The 19,266-nt window shown below is 52.6% G+C and overlaps 1 protein-coding gene and 1 long non-coding RNA gene across 3 annotated transcripts in view; both read right to left on the bottom strand.

Annotated features, from left to right (window-relative positions):
- Positions 1–363: 363 nt before the first annotated feature.
- Positions 364–2,852, bottom strand: LOC115599077. Its single transcript, XR_003988132.1, has 3 exons — positions 2,772–2,852; positions 1,276–1,454; positions 364–609 (listed from the first exon to the last, which is right to left on the bottom strand). It is a non-coding gene; the product is annotated as an uncharacterized LOC115599077 (long non-coding RNA).
- An 8,797-nt stretch (positions 2,853–11,649) lies between these two features.
- The window catches only part of UBE2D2 (ubiquitin conjugating enzyme E2 D2), a 28,834-nt gene continuing 21,217 nt past the window's right edge, over positions 11,650–19,266 (bottom strand). For both annotated transcript variants that reach the window (XM_030458833.1, XM_030458834.1), the window contains exons 6-7: positions 15,082–15,175; positions 11,650–13,369 (exon numbers count right to left, since the gene is read on the bottom strand). In XM_030458833.1, the coding sequence (XP_030314693.1) occupies positions 13,324–13,369; positions 15,082–15,175 (140 nt within the window). In that variant the 3' untranslated portion in view covers positions 11,650–13,323. The remainder of the gene's footprint in view (positions 13,370–15,081; positions 15,176–19,266) is intronic.

The following is a 19,266-nucleotide window of genomic DNA, read 5'->3' as shown; positions in this document are numbered from 1 at the left end:
GGGGGGTGGGTTCACCTTTGCTGCTGCGAGGAGAGCAGCGAGGAGGGGGGGAAAATAAAATGAAATTTAAAAAAAATTAAAAAATGAACTGCAGCGAAAGAGGGGAGCGGGGGAGCAGCTGCGGGTTCCCGAGCCCGAAATAACGCCGGGAGCCGAGCTGTAAACACATGGCAGTGTCACCTGAGCCTGTCCCTGTCCCTACCCCCTCCTCACTGCTCCAAACCCCGGCTGGGAAAATACCGCGACCTTAAGGAAAAAAAAAAAAAAAAAAGAGAGAGAGAAAAAGAAAAGAGCTAAGAAAAAAAAAATCTCCTGAATTATTTAGCTCCCGGTTCCAACCCGACGGCTGCTTCTGCCGGCAGCCGGAGCCTGGAGATGGCTATCGGCAGGGAGGTGGGAGCCGGGTGGTCCCAGCCCAGGGGGGACCCGCCGGCGCCACGGTATTTGGGGGCAAAGTGGGGGTCCCTGCCCGCTTCCCCCCCTGCTGCGGAGTTTTTCGCAGCCCTCTTGCTGCCGGCCAGCCCGGGAGGAGGACAGAGCCCCCCCCCCCCAGCCAGAAGAAGGGGAGGTGCTCCCCACACAGCCTCTCCCCAGCGCGGTGGGCAGAGCCTGAGAGGAAAACCCCAGCACGGGGAGGTGCTGGGTGGTACCAACATGGTCCTGCAACACCCTCATCCCTTCCATCACCCCCATCCCCTCCATCACCCCCAACCCCACCCCCTCCATCACCCCCATCCCATCCATCACCCCATCACCCCCATTCCCTCCATCATCCCATCCCCCCCAGCCCCCCCATTCCCCCCATCCCCCCCATCCCTTCCATCCCCCCCATCTCCCCCATCCCACCCATCACCCCCATCCCCCCCATCCCCTCCATCCCCCCCATTCCCCCCATCCCATCCATCCCCCTCATCCCATCCATCACCCCCATCCCCCCATCCTCTCCATCCCCCCCATTCCCCCATCCTCCCCATCCTCTCCATCACCCCCATCACCCTGATCCCCCCCATCCTCTCCATCCCCATCACCCCCATAACCTCCCTCACCACATCCCCTCCATCCCCCCATCACCCCCTTCCCCTCCATCACCTCCATCACCCCCATCCCCTCCATCACCCTTATCGCCCCCATCCCCCCCCCCCTCCCATCACCCCCATCCCCCACACAGCCCCTCCTCCAGCAGCCCCATCCCCAAAGGTCCCATCTCCCTGGTCAAACCCTTTTCTCCTCCCCACTCCAGCAGCCAGGGAGAGCTGCCACCTCTTTCCTTCTCACCTGTTTCTTCCCAGTTTTATTTCTTCCTTTATTTTTCAGGAGCAACTAACACTTTGCTTTGAAGAGCAACAGATGAGCGAGACCCTCCCCGTGCCTTTTATTATGTTAAATTTATTGCCTCACTTTGCAATTGCCATTTTAATGATGAACACTCCCACGCCTTTCATGCAGCTCCAGTGCTGGCATCAAAAAAAAAAAAAAAAAAATAAAGTTGGGACACACACACACAGATGTTGTCTCTGGTCTTTTGGAGAAGAACAAACTCCATCCTATTTCCTGGTCGATTCCTCAACATTTTGGCCAAACAGATAATGTGGTTTATAACTTCTGTGTGGTAAGGGAGGCCCCTCTGCTGGCACCTGGCTGGCCCTGAGGCCACCAAGGAGACACCAAGCCTGGAAAGCCAACTCCAGGAAGCCATCCTTGGAGAATCAAGCCTGGAGAGCAACCTCCAGGAAGCCATCCTTTGGAGAATTAAACCTGGAAAACCACCTCCAGGAAGCCATCCTTGGGGAATCAAGACTGGAGAGCAACCTCCAGGAAGCCATGGAAGGCCAAGCCTGGAGAACCACTTCCAAGAAGCCATCCTTGGAGAATCAAGCCTGGAAAACCACCTCCAGGAAAGCCATCCTTGGAGAATCAAACCTGGACAGCAACCTCCAGGAAGCCATGGAGGGCCAAGCCTGGAGAACCACTTCCAGGAAGCCATGCCTGGAAAGACCAAGCTTGGACAGCCACCTCCAGTAAGGGAACCTGGAGAGGCAAGCCTGGAAGGCCACCTCCAGACTTGTAATTCCCAGGAGCCAAGCCTGGAGAGCCATGTCCAGCAACCCATGCCTAAGGAACCAAGCCTGAAGAGCTTGCAGGATGGGAGCAGCAGGGAATGGAGCCCAAGGAAAGGAATCTGGGAAACCATCTCAGGGAGCTGAGTCTGGGGAGCCGTGGTCAGAGAGCTGGGCCTGGAGAGCCAGATCTGGAGGGCTCTCCATGACCAGGCCATGTCCATCTCCACTCCTCCTTCATCCGAAGATCAGACCCATCCCTGCTGCCCGTTCTGGGTCACCAGTGGGGCCAGCAGTGCAAATCCCATGGGAGCATCTCAGCCCATGCATCTGCCCCAGGGCCAGGAGAGGTGGGATGGCACAGGGACAGCCGAGGTGACACAAGAACAGCAAGGATGCCACCAGACCTTCACCCGGGGGTGGGCTGGAGCTGTCACAGCTCCCACCTTGTCCTGGTGGCTGTCACCCCTCCACTGGGCACAGAGGGTGAGTGAGAGCCCCTGTACCAGGAGTCCCTTTGAGGACATCGGGTCCCCTGCTGGAGGACCAGGACTCTGAGGGGGACATTTCTCAGCAGATGCCTCTTTATTTAGTTAGGTGTTTGGTTTTATTTTTTTAACCAGTGCCTGAAACTCATCCGGGGTGATCAGGGAGACACGAAATTGCTGTTGTCTCCAACACCAGTGGGGTGGGAAAGCTGGGATGTGCTCTTACCTCTTCCCACAAGGTCGAGCCGGGCAGCCCCAGGGGATGAGGCACTCGCCGCGTCCTTCCTGGAAGGAGGATCAAATGTCGGAGCCTCCCCGAGCCTCCAGAAAATGAAACCCGGGAGCTCACCGCCCCCCCGAGCGCAGGCGCCAGCCCTCCCTGCGGTCCCCCAGCCCGGCCCCATGGGCAGTGCCACCACCGGCAGGGATGTCCCCTTCCCTGGGGACAGCGCCGGTCCCTGCCCGTGCCTGGTGTGGGATGGAGGAGCTTTGAAGCCCGTCACTGGAGGAGGGTGAAGGAGTTTCCCATGGGAAGAAGCTGTCCCCACAAGCAGGAGGGAGCTGGCAAAGTCTCCTGTGTCTCCTCCTGGGAGTCGTGTTCTTGCTTGGGCAAAGGGACAGGGAAATGGGTTTGGCTCCAGTGGGATGGACACGTGGGTGGATGTGTCTCGTCCTTGCCAGAGTCACTCCCAACACCCGGAGATGCCAGGCTCAAAGGGCTGGGGGAGTCCTGCTGCATCCTTCATTCCTCTGTGCCAGCGGAATGGGCAGAGTCAGACATCCAACACCACCCTCAGCAGAGCCCAGGTGTGAGGGGACCCTTGGAGAGTCCTCAGGGACCCCGAGCGAGGTCCCCAAGCAGCCCAAACCTCAGTGCTCTGGGACTGGCACCAGTGGCTGAGGAAGTCAAGAGGGGCTGAGCCCATGAGTGTGGGAGACAGGGACAGCTGGACATCAGCCAAGGTGCTGAGAGCACCAAGAGAGGACCATGGGAGGTCCCATCTGTGGGACACGGCTGGAAAAAGCCCCAGGGCTGGGCTGGGCCCATTCCCAGAGCACCCATTCTCTGCTCCCCCAGTTCTGCCCAGGTTCCCCAGCTCTGGGGGAGCAGAAAGGCAGCACAGTCCCTGTTACCTCTGCAGCTCTGGGCTGCTCCATCCCCCTCCCTCTCCTCACACCAGCCCTGCTCTGCCCCATCCACTCCAGCTGGGAAGTGCCCCAAATGCTGTTCCAGAGCATCCCAAGGGGGACAAGGCCTCCAGAGCCACCCGTTGGACCAGCCCTGGTGACACAGCCAGCCCATGGCAGGTCCCCCCACAACTTCATCCCTGGCCAGGAGCCTGGCAGGTCACCCCTCTCCCCAAACCTCTTCTCTCTGCCACCAACCACAGGGTCCCTTCCCCTCCGTGTCCCCAGTTCCAGCAGCCACCTCCAGGCCATCCCCAGGGCCACATCCAGCCCCTGGGAGCCAGGGGTGTGGGGCAGGCAGGAACCAGCAGGGATGCTCCTTCTGCCAGGAGCAGCCAGCGTTTGGTTTTTTTTTGTTGCTTTTTTTTTTCCAACCCTGCCTAGAAAAGAAAAAACCCCAAAAAAACACCACCACCACAAAAAACTCACCACAACCCCCCCCCAAGCCCCACAAGGAGCTGTCTGTAGCAGCAGTGAGGAGGCGGCAGATAAGAGGCTGAAGCCCGCGCAGTGGCCTCACAGAGATGAAAGGCGATTGCCAGCCAACCCCCCCATCCCCTGCGGACAAAAGAGCTCCTAAAATATTAACGAGGCCCCGTATCGCCGGGTCCCCCGGCCCCCGAGGGCAGCAGGAGCAGGCGGTGGCAGCCGAGGGGTCCCCGGGGGGATGCAGGAGCGGCGGGAGCAGCGCAGGATGCTCATTAATTCCCTCCCGCTGCCCGACCTGCCCCCCCCCCGCTGCAATCAGTACCCCGGGGCTGCACCCACCCTGCCCGGGGGATCCATCACCCTCCCAGTTTAAATAACAGGTAGCAGGGTCGTTGTCCCCTCGCTGCTGGCATTTGGGCACTCGTGGGGTGACCCGGGGGCAGCTCAGGGGAGGGACTGTGCCCCCACAGCCCCCCGGCTCCAAAAGGAGGGAGGGGGACAAGAGTGATGCTGGGTTCTGCTGGTTTGGTGCCTGTGTGTGGTTCCTGCAGCCTCCAGGCGTGGGACGGGGTCCCTTGGGTGGAGAAGCAGCTGAGTGCCACCCACCCCACTCCCGGGACACCCACGCTGATCCTGGGGCTGCCCGGTTCACCCAACTCATCTCCAGGACCTTGGTGGCAGCTCCAGTGGCTGAGCACACCCCGGTCCCCACCATCACATCCCTGGAGCCCACCCGTATGGCCGAACCCCCCCACCCCACACCTGGCTCTGTACCCTGCTCCTGCCCCTGCTGTCCCCTGTCCCCAGGTCTTTTTCCTTGGTGGGGGCAACAGGGATGCTGACGGGGGGGTCAGGATCCGGGGGACTCGAGGTGACTGGCCCTCGACTGTCCCCCCACAAGCTGCCCCATCCCCTCTGGATTCCACGGCCCAGCTCAGGCAGAGCAAAAGCCACTTGGCATAGGCTGCTGGGCTTTTTCCCGTGGGAAGGGCGCCCTTCCTGCTGCTCCGAATCCTCCGCTGGCTGCTGGAAGGGAGGAGGAGGAGGAGGAGAGGGATAATAACAGCTCCCAGTCTCCGGGTCCGAACGCGGTTCCGCGGGCAGCCGTCAGACCGAGGGATTTGCATAGCACAGATGGCAGCCCAGGAATTTCAAAGCGTCCCCGTCCCCCCCTCCCCACCCTCCTCGCCCCCCTTGTCGCAGCAGCTGAACGACTCGGTGGCCCCGCGCAGTTGCTGGAGGCGACTGGAGCTGCCCCGGCCTCTGAGCCCGGGACACAGAGCAGGGAATGAGCCATCACAGCACGACATGGCACAGCACAGCACGGCATGGCACAGCACGGCATGGCACAGCATCCCAGAACCTGCCGATTCAGAAGGGACCCATCCGGATCATCGAGTCCATCTCCTGTCCCTGTGCAGGGCACCCCCAGGATCACCCCGTGTGCCTCAGAGCATCACCCAAATGTTTCTCGAACTCAGGCAGGTTTGGTGCTGTGACCACTTCCCTGGGGAGCTGCTTCCACTGCTCAGCCACCCTCTGGGTGAAAAAACCCTTTTCCTGATATCTATGTAAACCTCCCTGAATCCTTTCTTTGGTCACTGGAGCGAAGGAAGCAGCACCAGCCCCTTCTCCCTTCCCTCCTTCACCCCCCCATTGAAAGATGACGAGTGGCATGGGCATGGCACAACATGGCACAGTATGGCACAGCATGGCACAACATGGCACAACATGGCATAACATGGCACAACATGGCCTAACATGGCACAGCATGGTCCTGGCACCTCAGGACATGGCCCAGCACCTCCCAGCACCCAGGTGGGCAGCAGGCAAGCACAGGGGTGGGGGTGCAGCAGAAGGCGAAGGTGGGGGACACACAGAAGGGCTCCCAGAAGGACTGGAGGGCACAGCACGTGAGAGGTGGTGGGAGCTAAATTTACCCGGCTGCAGAGCGAGCTGCCTCCAAGGAGACGTGAGCACGGGCTATAAATACCTGCAAGGAAACAACGGGGACAGAGGCAGTGAATTATTCACAGGCACAAGATGGCAGGACACGGAGCAAGGCCGGGCAGGGAGGGGGAAGCCAGAGCCGTGGAGGTTCCCAGGGATGGGACCCAAACAGGGGGGAACAGAGGCAGCTGGAGCAAGGCCCCCCACAACGGGTGTAAAGGGAGCAGAGGTGTGAGGGTCCTGGTAGGATGCAGCACCCCCAGGTGTGCCCCAACCTGTGGCCATTGTGGCTACAAGGTGGCCCGTGGGGGTCTGGCCACCACAGCATCACCAGCCTGCCCCAACAGAGCCCCGGAGGTGATGGGAGGGCTGGAGCAGCTCTGCTCGGGGAACAGGCTGAGGGAGTTGGGATTGGGCAGCCTGGAAAAGAGGAACCTCCCAGGAGACCTCAGAGCACCTGAAGGAGCTCCAGGAAAACTGGGGAGAGGCTCAGGCAAGGGCCTGGAGGGATGGGATGAGGGGCAATGATTTTAGGGTGAAAGAAGGGAGATTGAGGCGAGATCTTAGGAGGAATTCTTTGGGGTGAGGGTGTTGAGCCCCAGGTTGCCCCCAGAAGCTGTGGCTGCCCCATCCCTGGCAGTGTTGAAGGTTGGATGGGGCTTGGAGCCCCCTGGGCTGGGGGAGGTGTCCCTGGGCATAGCAGGGGGGTTGGAAATTGATGCTCTCAAAGCTCCCCCCATCCCAAACCAGTCTGGGATCCTCTGCTGGCTGCCGGCAGGAGGGGTTGAGCGGTTTGGGGGTGCTCCTGCCAGATGTAGGGTGGGGAGTACATCCAGCATCCCCCATCCTCCTCACGGTCCTGTAGGATCTGTCCCGGGCAGGGGGGACCCCAGTGCCTCCCCATGGTCCCTGGGAGGTTTCCCGGGAGCTGCCGGGGAAGCCCCCGGCAAGAGGAAGACATTTGGGGGAAGATTTGGGGCAGTGGAGCAGGGCAGAGCACACCCGCCCGTTTATTGGACCCAGAAATCGCGTTGAAATTACAGATTTATTCTTCCTGCCTGATGATTTTGCCACTCCACGTGGCCAAACAGCCCCGCAGGTTCCCGCAGGTTCCCGCAGGTTCCCGCAGGTCCCGCGGTCTCTCGGCCTTTGCTGCCACCCCCCGGCAGCGGGCGGAGCGGTGGGGACCGCGCTGGGGATGGAGGAGGAGGAGGGGGGGTCCCCTAGGGCTGGGGGGCACAACTCCACTTTCGGGGAGGTATTTTCCTTGGTTTGTTTTTTTTAGTGTTTTGTTTTGGTTTTTTATTATTTTTATATATTTTTATTATTTTATTTTTATTATTTTATTTTTATTTAAATTTTTGTGTGTGTTGGGTTTTTTTTTGTCTTTTCTCGTGTTTTTTTTTTAATTTTTAATGTCTATATTTATATTTATTTATAATTTTTAACATTTATTTTACCATTTTTGCCTGTGTGTTGGGGTTTCCTGTGGTTTGTTTTTTTTTCTTTTTTTAATATTTTTAATTTTTCGTGTGCATGTTGGGGGATTTTGTGTGTTTTTAAAGTAATTTTAAGGATTTTGGGTGTATATTGCAGTTTCCTGTGGTGTTTTTTTTTAAATTATTTTTAATTTTTTGTGTGTATGTTTGGGTTCTTGTGGGGTTTTTTAATTATTTTTGTTTGTAGTGGTTTTTTATTTTTACCTTTAATTTTTTCTGTGTATTTTGGGTTTCTTGTGGTGGTTTTTTTTTTAATTATTTTTGAATTTGTGTCTGTGTGCTGGGGTTTCTTGTGGCGTTTTTTTCTTGGTTTTGGGGTGTTTTTGTTTCTTGGGGGGTGGAGTTTTTCGTGGTGTTTTTTTGTTTTTTGGGGGGGCCTTTTTTGTGGGTTTTTTTTTTGGTGTTGCTGCTTTTTTCTTCTTTGTTTTTTCTCTATGTTGGGTTTTTTCCCCCCCAAGCTGGGTGCCCCACACAGGACCACCCTGCAGTCCCTCTGCACCCTCCCCATCTCCTCACCTCCCCAGCACACCCCCCCATTCCCCCATCCACAGACGGGCCCCCCCCAAACTTGACCCGATAACCCCCCCCTTCCCCTCATCTCCCCCCCAGCCTCGTGGGTGTCACCCGGACCCAGGTGACAGCCTCGATGAAGGTGACAGCCACCCCGCATGTCACCCCTCAGCTTGGGCACCCCCCAGGCAAAGCCCCAGCCCCCCCCAAACCCCAGGGAGGTTTTGGGGTGCGGACAGATCCATTCTCGGTCCATCCCGGAGGTTCCGAGAGCAGCCGGAGCCAGGGAGGATGGGGCTGGGTTGGTTCCTCCCCCCGAACGCAGGTTGGGTCGGGACCGTTTTGCTCCAGGGCTTGAGGTCCCGGGAAGGGGTTTGGAAAGGAGGAGCCTTTGGGAAGAGGCTGGGAGGATTTGGGGTGCTCAGCCTGGAGAGGGGAGACCTCAGAGCACCTTCCAGTGCCTGAAGGGGCTGCAGGAAAGCTGGGGAGGGACTTGGGACAAGGGCCTGGAGGGATGGGATGAGGGGGAAGGGTTTGCAGCTGGGAGAGGGGAGATGGAGAGGAGATGGGAGGGAGAAATTCCTTGGTGTGAGGGTGCTGAGCCCCAGGTTGCCCCCAGAAGCTGTGGCTGCCCCATCCCTGGCAGTGTTGAAGGTTGGATGAGGCTTGGAGCACCCTGGGCTGGGGGAGGTGTCCCTGACCATGGCAGGGGGTGGGAATGGGATGGGCTTTAAGGTCCATCCCAACCCAAACCAGTCTGGGGTTCTAGGAAAGGGCCACGAGTTGAGCAGATCCCGTTTGCAGGAAGATTTTCAGGGACTCCTGGTTCTGTCTCTGGCTCTTCTCACAAAGGGAAGAGCAAATAAAACAATAAATAAAATAAATAAATAGATAAAAAAGCAAATAAAACCAGGAGAAATGATCATAGTCACAGGCTGACGGGCAGAGCTGGAAGAACACCCCACACCTGGAAGCACCAAGGAGTTTCCACAGGGGTTGCACAAGCAGCTTCTCCTCCCTGGGTGTCTGCACAGCCCTGAGAGGCTCCCAGCTTCCCCCCACCCCAATCCTGCACAGCTCCAAGGCAGGGTTGGAGTCAGGAAAGGTTTTCAGGACTGAAAGGCACCAGAGTGCTCACACTTACCTGCCCCCTGCCATCCCAGACCACAGCACCCGAACAGCCACAGCACCAGGAGCCCAGGGATGTCCTCCTGGGACGGGTCCAGCCTGGATGTGGAGAAGCTCCCACAGCTTTTTCATCACCAGAGGGTTTGGCAAGTTGGGACCCTGAGTACTTCATGTCCCAACAGCAGCCAGAGAGCTCACAGCTCCACCAGGCCAGGCAATCAGAAGAGCTCAGGACCATTTTGCTGCTGCAGATGGCAAGAAGGTGACAAAGGTGTCAGAAAGCCAGGCAGTGTTTGTGCCAGCAGGGAGGGAAGCCCTGGGGCTCAGGGGGCACTTTGCTCTCTGGGATCACATCCACCTCCATCCCACTGCTTTTTCTGCCTCCCTCCAGGTGGGCAGACTGAAGGGAAAGAAGCCTGCAGGGTGCAGTTTGCTTGAAAGCAGTGAGAGAGAGAAAAAAAAAACACCTTAAAACAAAGCCAAGCATTTTATAGCAGTGCTAAAGAGCTATTAGGGACAGCACCTTGAAACAAGCACTCGAAAAAGCAGCACAGAAGGATGAGCAAGATGATTGAAGCCAAACCTCCAGGACTGCTCCATCCCATCCCATCCCATCCCCTCCTGTCCCCTCCCATCCCATCCCATCCCATCCCATCCCATCCCATCCCATCCCATCCCATCCCATCCCATCCCATCCCACTGGGCCCCAGATGTTGGACTGGGAGCCACAGGACCTCTCAAGCCACCTGGCAACCCCTGTGGCTGCTCAGCACCAAGCTGCTGAACATCCTGGATGAGTCCCTCTGGGCCGGATGCAGGGAGCAGCTCCAGGTGATGCCAAAGCCCCACACTGGGCACCCAGCTCCTGGGATTCCAAATTATTTGTCCTCTGATTGACTTTGTTGCAGTGCTCAGGTGCTGATGAACACAAAGAAAGTCTCCAGGCCCAGTGTTTCAGCTTTCCAGCACTGCCAGAGCTGGGAGAACCCAAGCAGCTCAGCAGGATTTTAAGGTTTTTGCTTAGCACACGACAGAAAAAAAATAAAAAATAAATTGCATGTACAATCTACAGCCAGAGAAGTCCAACCTCGCAGACAGACGTGCACAGGGAAGTCTTAAAAAATACTGAATCAAGTCCAAAAAATAATTTATCAGACAGGAACTGAAACATTCATGATGTGACAAGCTCAGAGCTCCTCCAAAGGCAACGAATGGCAGGAGCCCCCTGCTCCTTGTGCTGTTTGACATGGGGACACAGACACTGAGCAAGATTCTAGCCCCCCAAAAAACCCCAAAACCACTGAGCTGGGTTAGGTTCCTTCATGAAGCTCCCAAGGACAAGTTCCCAAGTTCCTCAAGGACAAGAGGTCAGCTCACAAAGGACATGTCCCTCCTCAGGGGTCACCACCAGCCTTGTTCTGCTCTCCAAGTTCTGCCTGTGGGTTACCACCACCCAACACAGACACTGCCCCACTGCACCCTGACTGCACACACCTGGGGTGGCTTCTGCCCCATCCTCCACTCCCCAGCTCCTTCCTGCTCCCTTCTCTCTCTCCTGCAGAGATTCCACTGCCAAGAACCAGCCAGAGCCTCCACAACCCCATCCCAGGGTGGATGGCTCCTCAGATGCCAAGGGGAATCCCTCAACTGGACCACGCTGCCAGAACTCCAACCCACCCTCCCTCTGCTGCTTGCTTAACACAGGTGACCCCCCCTTTGCCAAAACATGGCAGGGCAACCCCACCATGGGGCCACCATCCCCGCCATGGGGCCACCATCCCCACCGTGGGGTCACCAACCCCACTATGGGGTTACCAACCACCATGGGGTCACCAACCCCACCACAGGGCCACAATCCCCACCATGAGGCCACCATCCCAACCATGGGGTCACCATCCCCACCACGGGGTCACCAACCCCACTATGGGGTTACCACCATGGGCTCACCAATCCCACCATGGGGTCACCAACCACCACGGGGCCACCAACCTCACCACAGGGCCACCATCCCCACCATGGGGCCACAGAGGCTCCCTGAGGAGCAGGATCCCAGAGTTTAGGATGCAGAGCAGCTGCGAGCACACCCCATTGCAGGGTCCCAGCCCCGTTATGCCACTTCAACTTCTCCTCCTGGTTTATCACCTGCAGCAGAACCCCAGCGTTTCCACTGCCCCTGTCCCCCCCCTTCCCAGGAGCTGTCACCCCCTCCTTGTCCCTCAGCCAGGGAACAAACTCAGCCCCACTTCTCACTCTGCCCCCAGCCCCACAGCCCCCTTGTCCCCAGGGGTGACCCTGCTGCCACTGCCAGCCCCCAGGACACTGAGAGATGAGACAAGTGGGACAGATTTAGACCAAAAGCAGTGGACATTTATTCCTCATTTGTGCAAGAGTGTCAAGATGCAGTTGAAGATGGGTGGGACAGAGCCCTGTGGCTGGAGAGCTGGAGGCTCCAGCCTCTCCTTTGGACTTGTTGATGGCTTTGTTCACAATTCTACTAAGAGGAGATCAACTTGCAGACTCACCTATTTCACACCAACGATGCTGGCAAATACACTTGTATACAAAGAAAAGTTTCAAACTACATTTTTTTTGTTGTTTTTTTTTTGTTTTTTTTTCCCACTAGATTCAAGTGAAGACTTTGTTCCAAAAAAAAAAAAAAAAAAAAAAAAAAAAAGACACATAACAAGTACAATTTAAAACTGTATGAACATTTTGCAAATGTTTAGTGCAAAGTAATTATGTAAAAGCTACATTTTATGAAAGTTTGTGCTGATGTGTTTGGTAGGTTGGTTTTTTTTTCTTTTTTTTTTGTTTTTTTCTTACCCTTTTACATCCATTATTTTAGTTACATAAGGTTTCACTTACCTACAGTACATATGCATTGTGTTAGGTCCCATGCAAGTGGGAATAATACCATTAGAGGCTTTGCAAAGACATCACCCAGATCCTCATTTAGTAAACTGCTGATTTTGGTTGAATAACTCAAGTTCCTGGCACACTACACATCCTGATTTCATGTAAGTGCTCAAGCTGAGGGGTTTTTTTTACCTTGCTGGGGTGCACAACCTTGTGTGATGCAAACCCAACTGCTTCACGGCCTCCAAAATGCAACCCTTGGTGAATGCAAAAGTTTGAGAGAAATCCACCATTAGTTTTAGCCTTGTATCAAACTGCTCTTAAAATTAAAAGCCTATTCACACAAAGTTATATGTAATGACTGTAGTAATCAGTTTATTACACAGATTAATCATTCTTGAACGTACAAGCTCCAGGGGAGCAGCTGGGTCTTTAAATATACACAAAGTTTTCTGTCAAATGGATTTTTTTGTTTGTTTTTTACCCTTACATCCAGAAAGACCTAAGCAGTTAAAAAAAAAAAACTTAAGAAAAATATGAGCTATTAGCTATGTATTAACTGAGAAACCACGTACAAACCAGAAAAAAAAAAAAAAGTATGAAGGAGGGGAGAGAGTTGAAACAAATCAACATCACTTGATTCACTAATAGCTCCAAATCCATTTAAATGTTGACTGGTTAAACTCAGACCTTAAACACAGGATGTGGGTACAGCTTCTCTCATTGGTCATAACATTTACCTAAGGTGTAGGTCCTTCAGAATAACATGAATACAGAAACAGCTTCAAGTTCTTCACCTTGCTTTTCATAACTGTTATGAGTTTAAAAGGATTCCACTTAAAATCCTTCACGGATCAGCAACAGCGTCCCTGGAAACACAAAACCCACCTGAACCCTCTCCCCCTTCACATCTGGTGATCCCAATTTCTTTACCCACCCAAGGAATGCTTTTAGGCTCACAAAGTTATGACTGAAGAACCAGCTTTTTTCACACACACACTTCTCTGCTAGGAGTCAATGTTGGTACGGGGAAATACAGTATTTCTATTTTGTTGTTCCAAGTATGTACAACACGCAGCACTGCTGTATCAGGTAAACATGTGCACAGGGGAAGATGAGGCGTGGGCTCATAGAAAGCAGTCAAATGGAAATCAAAAGGACTTTCTCTTTCAGAGTTCCCCTATCTTTATTTGTAGAGGTTATCCAATAATTTCTGTATTACATCGCATACTTCTGAGTCCATTCCCGAGCTATTCTGTTGTACCTGTATGCACAAAAAGAGGATTTACTTGACACCACAGCTCAACATTTCAGTTCCAGCACTTCCCACCTCTGGCAGCAACAGCAGCAAGTGGTAAAATGTTAAGAGCCAGGCAAACAGAGGCAACCAAGAAAGACCAGAGTTCTTCATGGAGAAGAAATCACTCCTCGTATTTACAACAGGAATAAAACAGCTTTGCAACTCCAGCACAAAACAGACCCAGCACAGGTCTGAGGGGAAAGGTTTTTTCAGGAGTTCTTTACCCATTTCCCCCAGCTGCTGCATCCCTGTGGGAACTACAACCACAGGCTTTCATTTTGGTGTTCTGGAATAAGACAGAGATTCCCTTCCACCCCATTCTTCCCTTAGAAAGCTCAGCCCAGGCCCCAGGAGCTGCCCAGCCCTGGCAGGATTGCTCCATGCTCCATCCCATGTGGCTAGTTTGGAACAGGACAAATTCATCCACCAGGATTAATTTGGATTTTTTTTTCCCCTCTGCTTCATTTCCCAAGCCACCTGTACCTCTAGCACCCAAAACCTCTTCATAGCCAGAGCCAGAGGAAGCTGAGGATGGTTTGTGCACATACACAGTGCTGATAAAGCTGTGATCCAACAGCAGAGCCAACCTGTTCTTGTTCTACACGATTTGTAGAGCAAGTTGAGGCACTCAGAGCAAGAAGTTTCCCAGTTCAACCTGACCCTGGACTTTAGCCTGCAGACAGTGCTCTCCAGCTTGAACATCTCCCCTTGAAAGCAAGAGCATTTGTTACTTGTCTGTTCTCAGACTATTTGAGAAGAAAGCCCCAAAATTCCTGTTTTTCCAAAAATAAGGAAAGAGCCACTGTTAGCTGCACCTCAAACTGTGCTGCTACTCCTGCAGCTCTCACTGCCACCAGGATGCAGGGACTTTCCTACCACTGCTTCTCAAACAGGCAGCAGAGCAAGCAACTTGGTGGATCCTTTTCCCTTCCTTCCTCTCTTGTTCTCATCAGATGACCCCAGAAATTAAACACTACTGCTCAGGTCTGGAAGGGAACAGTGAGGCAGGAAAGTGTTTAAAATGGTCATGAAGCTGTTATTTTTTAAAGAAAGGAGTTGATAAAGTTCTCTCCACTCTTGCTGGTTAGCTCAGAGAAGCCTGGAGTCCTCCCAGCCCAACTCTACCCCACTTGTTGTCAAGTGCAGATAAATCAGGGTGGTTTTGTTAGTTTTTTGCTGGAGTGACTCCAGCACCACTGCCTGGCATGGAAATCTTCTCCCACAAGTATAACTTGTTCTCCCTCTGCTGGTTATGTGGAATTACAGCAGGCAGCAAAGGCTCCTAAAAGCTGGTGACACCCAATTTAAGAGCTCCAAATGAAGATTTGCATCGTTCACATTTTCAGTAAATAAATAAAAAAAAAAAAAATCAATCTGCAATTAACAGCTACAGCACTAATGAAAGCCCAGCATGGAGTGAAGAGGCAGCAACAAACCCAGAGAAGCACAAGGCCTCCAAGTCCTTTATCCACCTGTCTCCTGCAGCAAGGCAGCACCCCAGACCCCAAGAAAAATCCCTAAAAAAAGACCACAGCTGAAGTGAACCAGGCAAAGCAAAGCCCACACTCTTTTCCATGGGGTGCAGGAGGGTTCTCTCCCTTCCCCTTCAGGATTTCAGGGTGGATTCTGCTCTGTCAGGAATGTTACATTGGGGTTTTTTGTGTTTCCATACTCACTTTTCTCTATCTGTTTTGTAGATCCGTGCAATCTCAGGCACTAAAGGATCATCTGGATTGGGATCACACAACAGAGAACAGATGGACAAAAGTACTAGGGAGAGAAAAAGAGACTGAATTAGAGCTCAAGTGCAGCTGCAGACACCTCTACAACCAGCCCACCCAGTTCCTTCCCCTCTAGCCAGGAGTAGCAGCATCACTGTTTAAAACCACCATGGAGCAGCAATCCCAAACACTTCAGTCAAGTTATTTGGAATAAAAATCCTTTCCACTTAACTACACCCAACCACAACTTTTCCAGTATCCCCACCCCAAAGGGGAACTTCCTGGAACAGCTCTGCCTGACAGGAGCCTTAAAGCAGAGGACAGAAGTGTTCTATCCAAAACCATTCCCAAAGCTTTCTCAGGAACAGCTCTGCTTCTGCACCTGAATTTCAGCTTTTCCCTAAACCAGGTGACCTTGTCATGAATGACTTGCAGAAACCCTCATCAAAAGTCAAACAGCAGACAGATCCAACTGAGATGAAGGAAGCCTGAGCTGCTCATAGCTACTAAAGAACCACAATTTATATATATATATATATATAAAGCTTATCTTGCAGAGAATTAAGAGGCTTTATCCCATTATTTTCTGGACATAAGGAAGGTTGAGATGGATTAATTGTAGATCAGTGTACAAAAAAGACTCAAGAAAGTGCAGCTTCCTACACTCACACCAACCACAAAGCCCTGAACTTTAAATTTTCACTATAAACATGTGTTGTGTGGCTCCCAGAAGCCTCATCCTGCTCACATCCTCCCTTTTCCTGCACCTATCCTGCTGGGGAGCAGGAGGCAGAGCCACTGAACTGCAACCACTGGAAGAGAAAAGAGAAGAGCAGGCACTGACTGCTCCCTCTGGGGGCAGGGGGGAGTTTGGGTTTTTAAGCTCATTTAGAACAGAGATCATGAAACAAAGAACAGTTGAACAGGGCCAGAGAGGAAGGGGAAAGAGCTCTGAGATTCATCAAGTAGTGTTGGATGGAAAAGACCTTTCAGATCATCAAATCCAAGCATTACCCCAGCACTGCCAGGGCCACCCCTGCCCCACGTCCCTCAGCTCCACATCTCCAGGGCTTGGAAACCCCTCCAGGGATGGGGAATCCCCCTGGGCCAGGCCCTGAGACCCTTTCCAGGGAGAAATTGTTCCCCAGCTCCAACCTAAACCTCCCCTGGCACAACTTGACTTGTGCCAAAAGTTCCTCTTGGCCCATCCCTTGTTCCTGGGGAGCAGAGCCCGACCTCCCCTGGCTCCAACCTCCTCTCAGGGGCTTGCAGAGAGCCACAAGGTCTCCCCTCAGCCTCCTCTGCTCCAGGATCAACACCCCCAGGGCCCTCAGCTGCTCCTCACGACTTCTCCAGACCTTCTCCTTGCTCTCCAGACCCTTCCCCAGCTCCATTCCCTTCTCTGGACACTCTCCAGCCCCTCAAGCTCCTTCTGCTCCTCAGGGGCCCAGAACTGAGCCCAGGATTGGAGCTGCAGCCTCAGCAGTGCCCAGCACAGGGACCATCCCTGCCCTGCTCCTGCTGACACCACACAGGGCCAGGGGGGCTTTCCTGGGGGACAAGATTTTCCAAGTAGGACAAGTGAAAGCTTCACCAGGTCTGAACTGAGCTATTTCCTCAGTGATGAGAACACCAAGAGCCCAGAACCCATCAGGTCAGTTTGATCACTTCTCCCCTTCACTAACAAATGATCAGTTGCAAGGTAAAAAGTTCCTGGCATGAGTTCAGTGACAAACCATGCATGATTTAAGGTATTTCTTGTTCTAGAACCAGCTGCTGCAGCTCAGTTTAGCTTCCAGCACAGTCACCTGCCCAGCTATCTTCCTGGAGCTCATTTCTTTGTATTTATCAGACCTCACTGCTCTGATCACTGAAGTTTTTCCAGCTGGTTGGATGAGTACAACAGCTCAAACCCATCCTCCCCTTTAAGAGAAGCCACAGGAAATCCAATCATAACTTTTTGGTTCATTACTATTACTACTGCCTCCAGTTCTACCTTCCCACACTCCTTTAACAACCAAGCATTTTATTTTAAACAAGACATCTCACCCTTCATCAGAAAAACCAAGTTTTGAGTCTGTCCAGACCTCTCTGCCCACCTTCTCCAACCACCCTCTGCTCAGACCAGGGCCACCAGGACACTGGTGTCACCTCCTCTCTGACACTGCCCACAGGGAAGTTCTCTCTGCTGAGATGCAATTTGCCCTGAACAGGATCTCCCTGCTGACAGGGAAGGGACAGCCACCCCCTGTTCCTGTCTAGGAGCTTCTCTTCTTGGTTTTAAAGCAGTCACAGCATGAGGGGGACCATTAAAAAAAAAATAAAATAAAATCCCATCCTCCTAATGCTCTTTACTGAAACTCTGGGTGGTTGCCAGAAGTCAATCAGCAGCTACAAGTTTCCTGTGATGAATTCTGGCAATCCAGTCACCTTCAAAAAAAAAAAAAAATTAAATAATAATAATACAAAGCTAAAGATTTCAGTTCTCTTGACTTGTTTGTAAGAAGTGTTACTCCAAAAACCTCAAATATGGAGAGGATTATCTGGCTTCAAGCTGCTTTAGTTTCATATGCCTTCATTAATCAAAATTACCCTTTATTATGCTTGCTCTTGCTGGTACCTTCACATTAACTCAGTTATCAGCATTAGCACAACTTTAATAGCCTGCTGGACACAGCTACTTGCCCAAAAGCAATTCAGGAACCTTCTCTCAGGGTTTTTCAGCTGAATATACACACATTTTAGACCAAGCAACATCAGCAGCCTCCAGACCACTACAGAGAACACAAAAAGCACCTTCCCAAAGTTCCAAGAGCAAGAAAATGAAGTAATCCTTGAAGTGTTAGCTGTGTACAGGAACATCAGAGTAATTAAACCAACACTGTGGGAGGGAGAGAACCAGAGCATCTTCTGCTGCAATCATCTTTTATTACAACAAGGGTCACAGCAAAGCCTTGACTCCCACTAGAGAAATGACTGCAAGATTACTAGAAGGCAAAAAATAGTTGGAAAAAAAAATAATCAGGTTTTATAACCACAGAAGCAGGTGGAATAAGCTACAAAGGAGAGCAAGGGGCATTGTTTCACACCTTGTCCTACTCATCCATGGGCAAAGTGGTGCCAGGCTGCCAGCAACCCCTCTCAGGTATTTTGCTGAAAGAGATGCAGGGCAGAGGGGTGTGCTCTGCACTGCTGCAGTCTGCAGGCTTGGCAGGAGTGAGCAGAAGAGGTGAATTTTGCTTCCCAGTGACTCAAGGGGTTCAAGCACAGAGTTGCTTCTCATGTCTTCACTCACAACTCTCAAAGCAGCTCAGTCTGTAGCTAAACACCCAGCAACTTCAAGTGCTGTCTGTTTAAAGCTCCCTTTTATTACAAAATTGGTTTGGTTTTAGTTTGGTTTTTTTTAATTTCACTATCCATGCAGTCTCCTGAACTCCAGTACCTCAACTGGGATCCCCACAGACAAAATCTCCTTCAGGGAGCTTCCTACTGCTTGATGAGAACCAAGGGGTGGGGAGAACAAAACCAAGCAGAAAGACTTCTACCAAAGTGCTTTAAACACCTAATGGGCTGAGCTTCCCTCTGGAGCAGTGATCCAAAGGCACTCACCAAGCAGAACCATCCCTTCACACCAGGGATGCTCCAGCCATGTGCTCTCAGGGGCAAAATGAGGTCTAGGAGTGGAATAACTCAGTTCTAAGCTTCCCCTGAGAGGACACACCACTCCAGTCTTCAAGGACCATCTTTCTCAAGGTGGCTCCTCCAGACAGAGAACCATTTGTAGCTTGTCACCAAGCTGAGCTACAGTTTACCACTGCCTGAACCACCTCATCATCTGAGGAGGTTTCTGTGCTGTGCTGCTGGAGCCCTCAGAGCAGGCTGCCAGTCCTGACAAGCAGATTTCATCCTCCTGGTTCTGCCACACCTCAAACAAAGAGCAGGTAGCTGCAAATGGAGTGAGTTGAGTTGCTTCTGCTATGTCATGGATCAGGACAATTCCTGAAGTCAGCTCTCAGCAGATCCTCCCAAATGAGCAATACAGAAAATAAAGCAAACCACCACCTGCCCACTGGAACACTGACTGCTCCATTTAAACCCAACATTTAACTTCTGGCAGGCCAGGAGCTGAAAAAAAGCCTT

This window comes from Calypte anna, chromosome 13 (assembly GCF_003957555.1).
Source record: "Calypte anna isolate BGI_N300 chromosome 13, bCalAnn1_v1.p, whole genome shotgun sequence".
Taxonomy (NCBI): Eukaryota; Metazoa; Chordata; class Aves; order Apodiformes; family Trochilidae; genus Calypte; species Calypte anna.
Note: the sequence above shows the minus strand (reverse complement) of the source record. Positions and strands in the feature narration are given on the sequence as shown.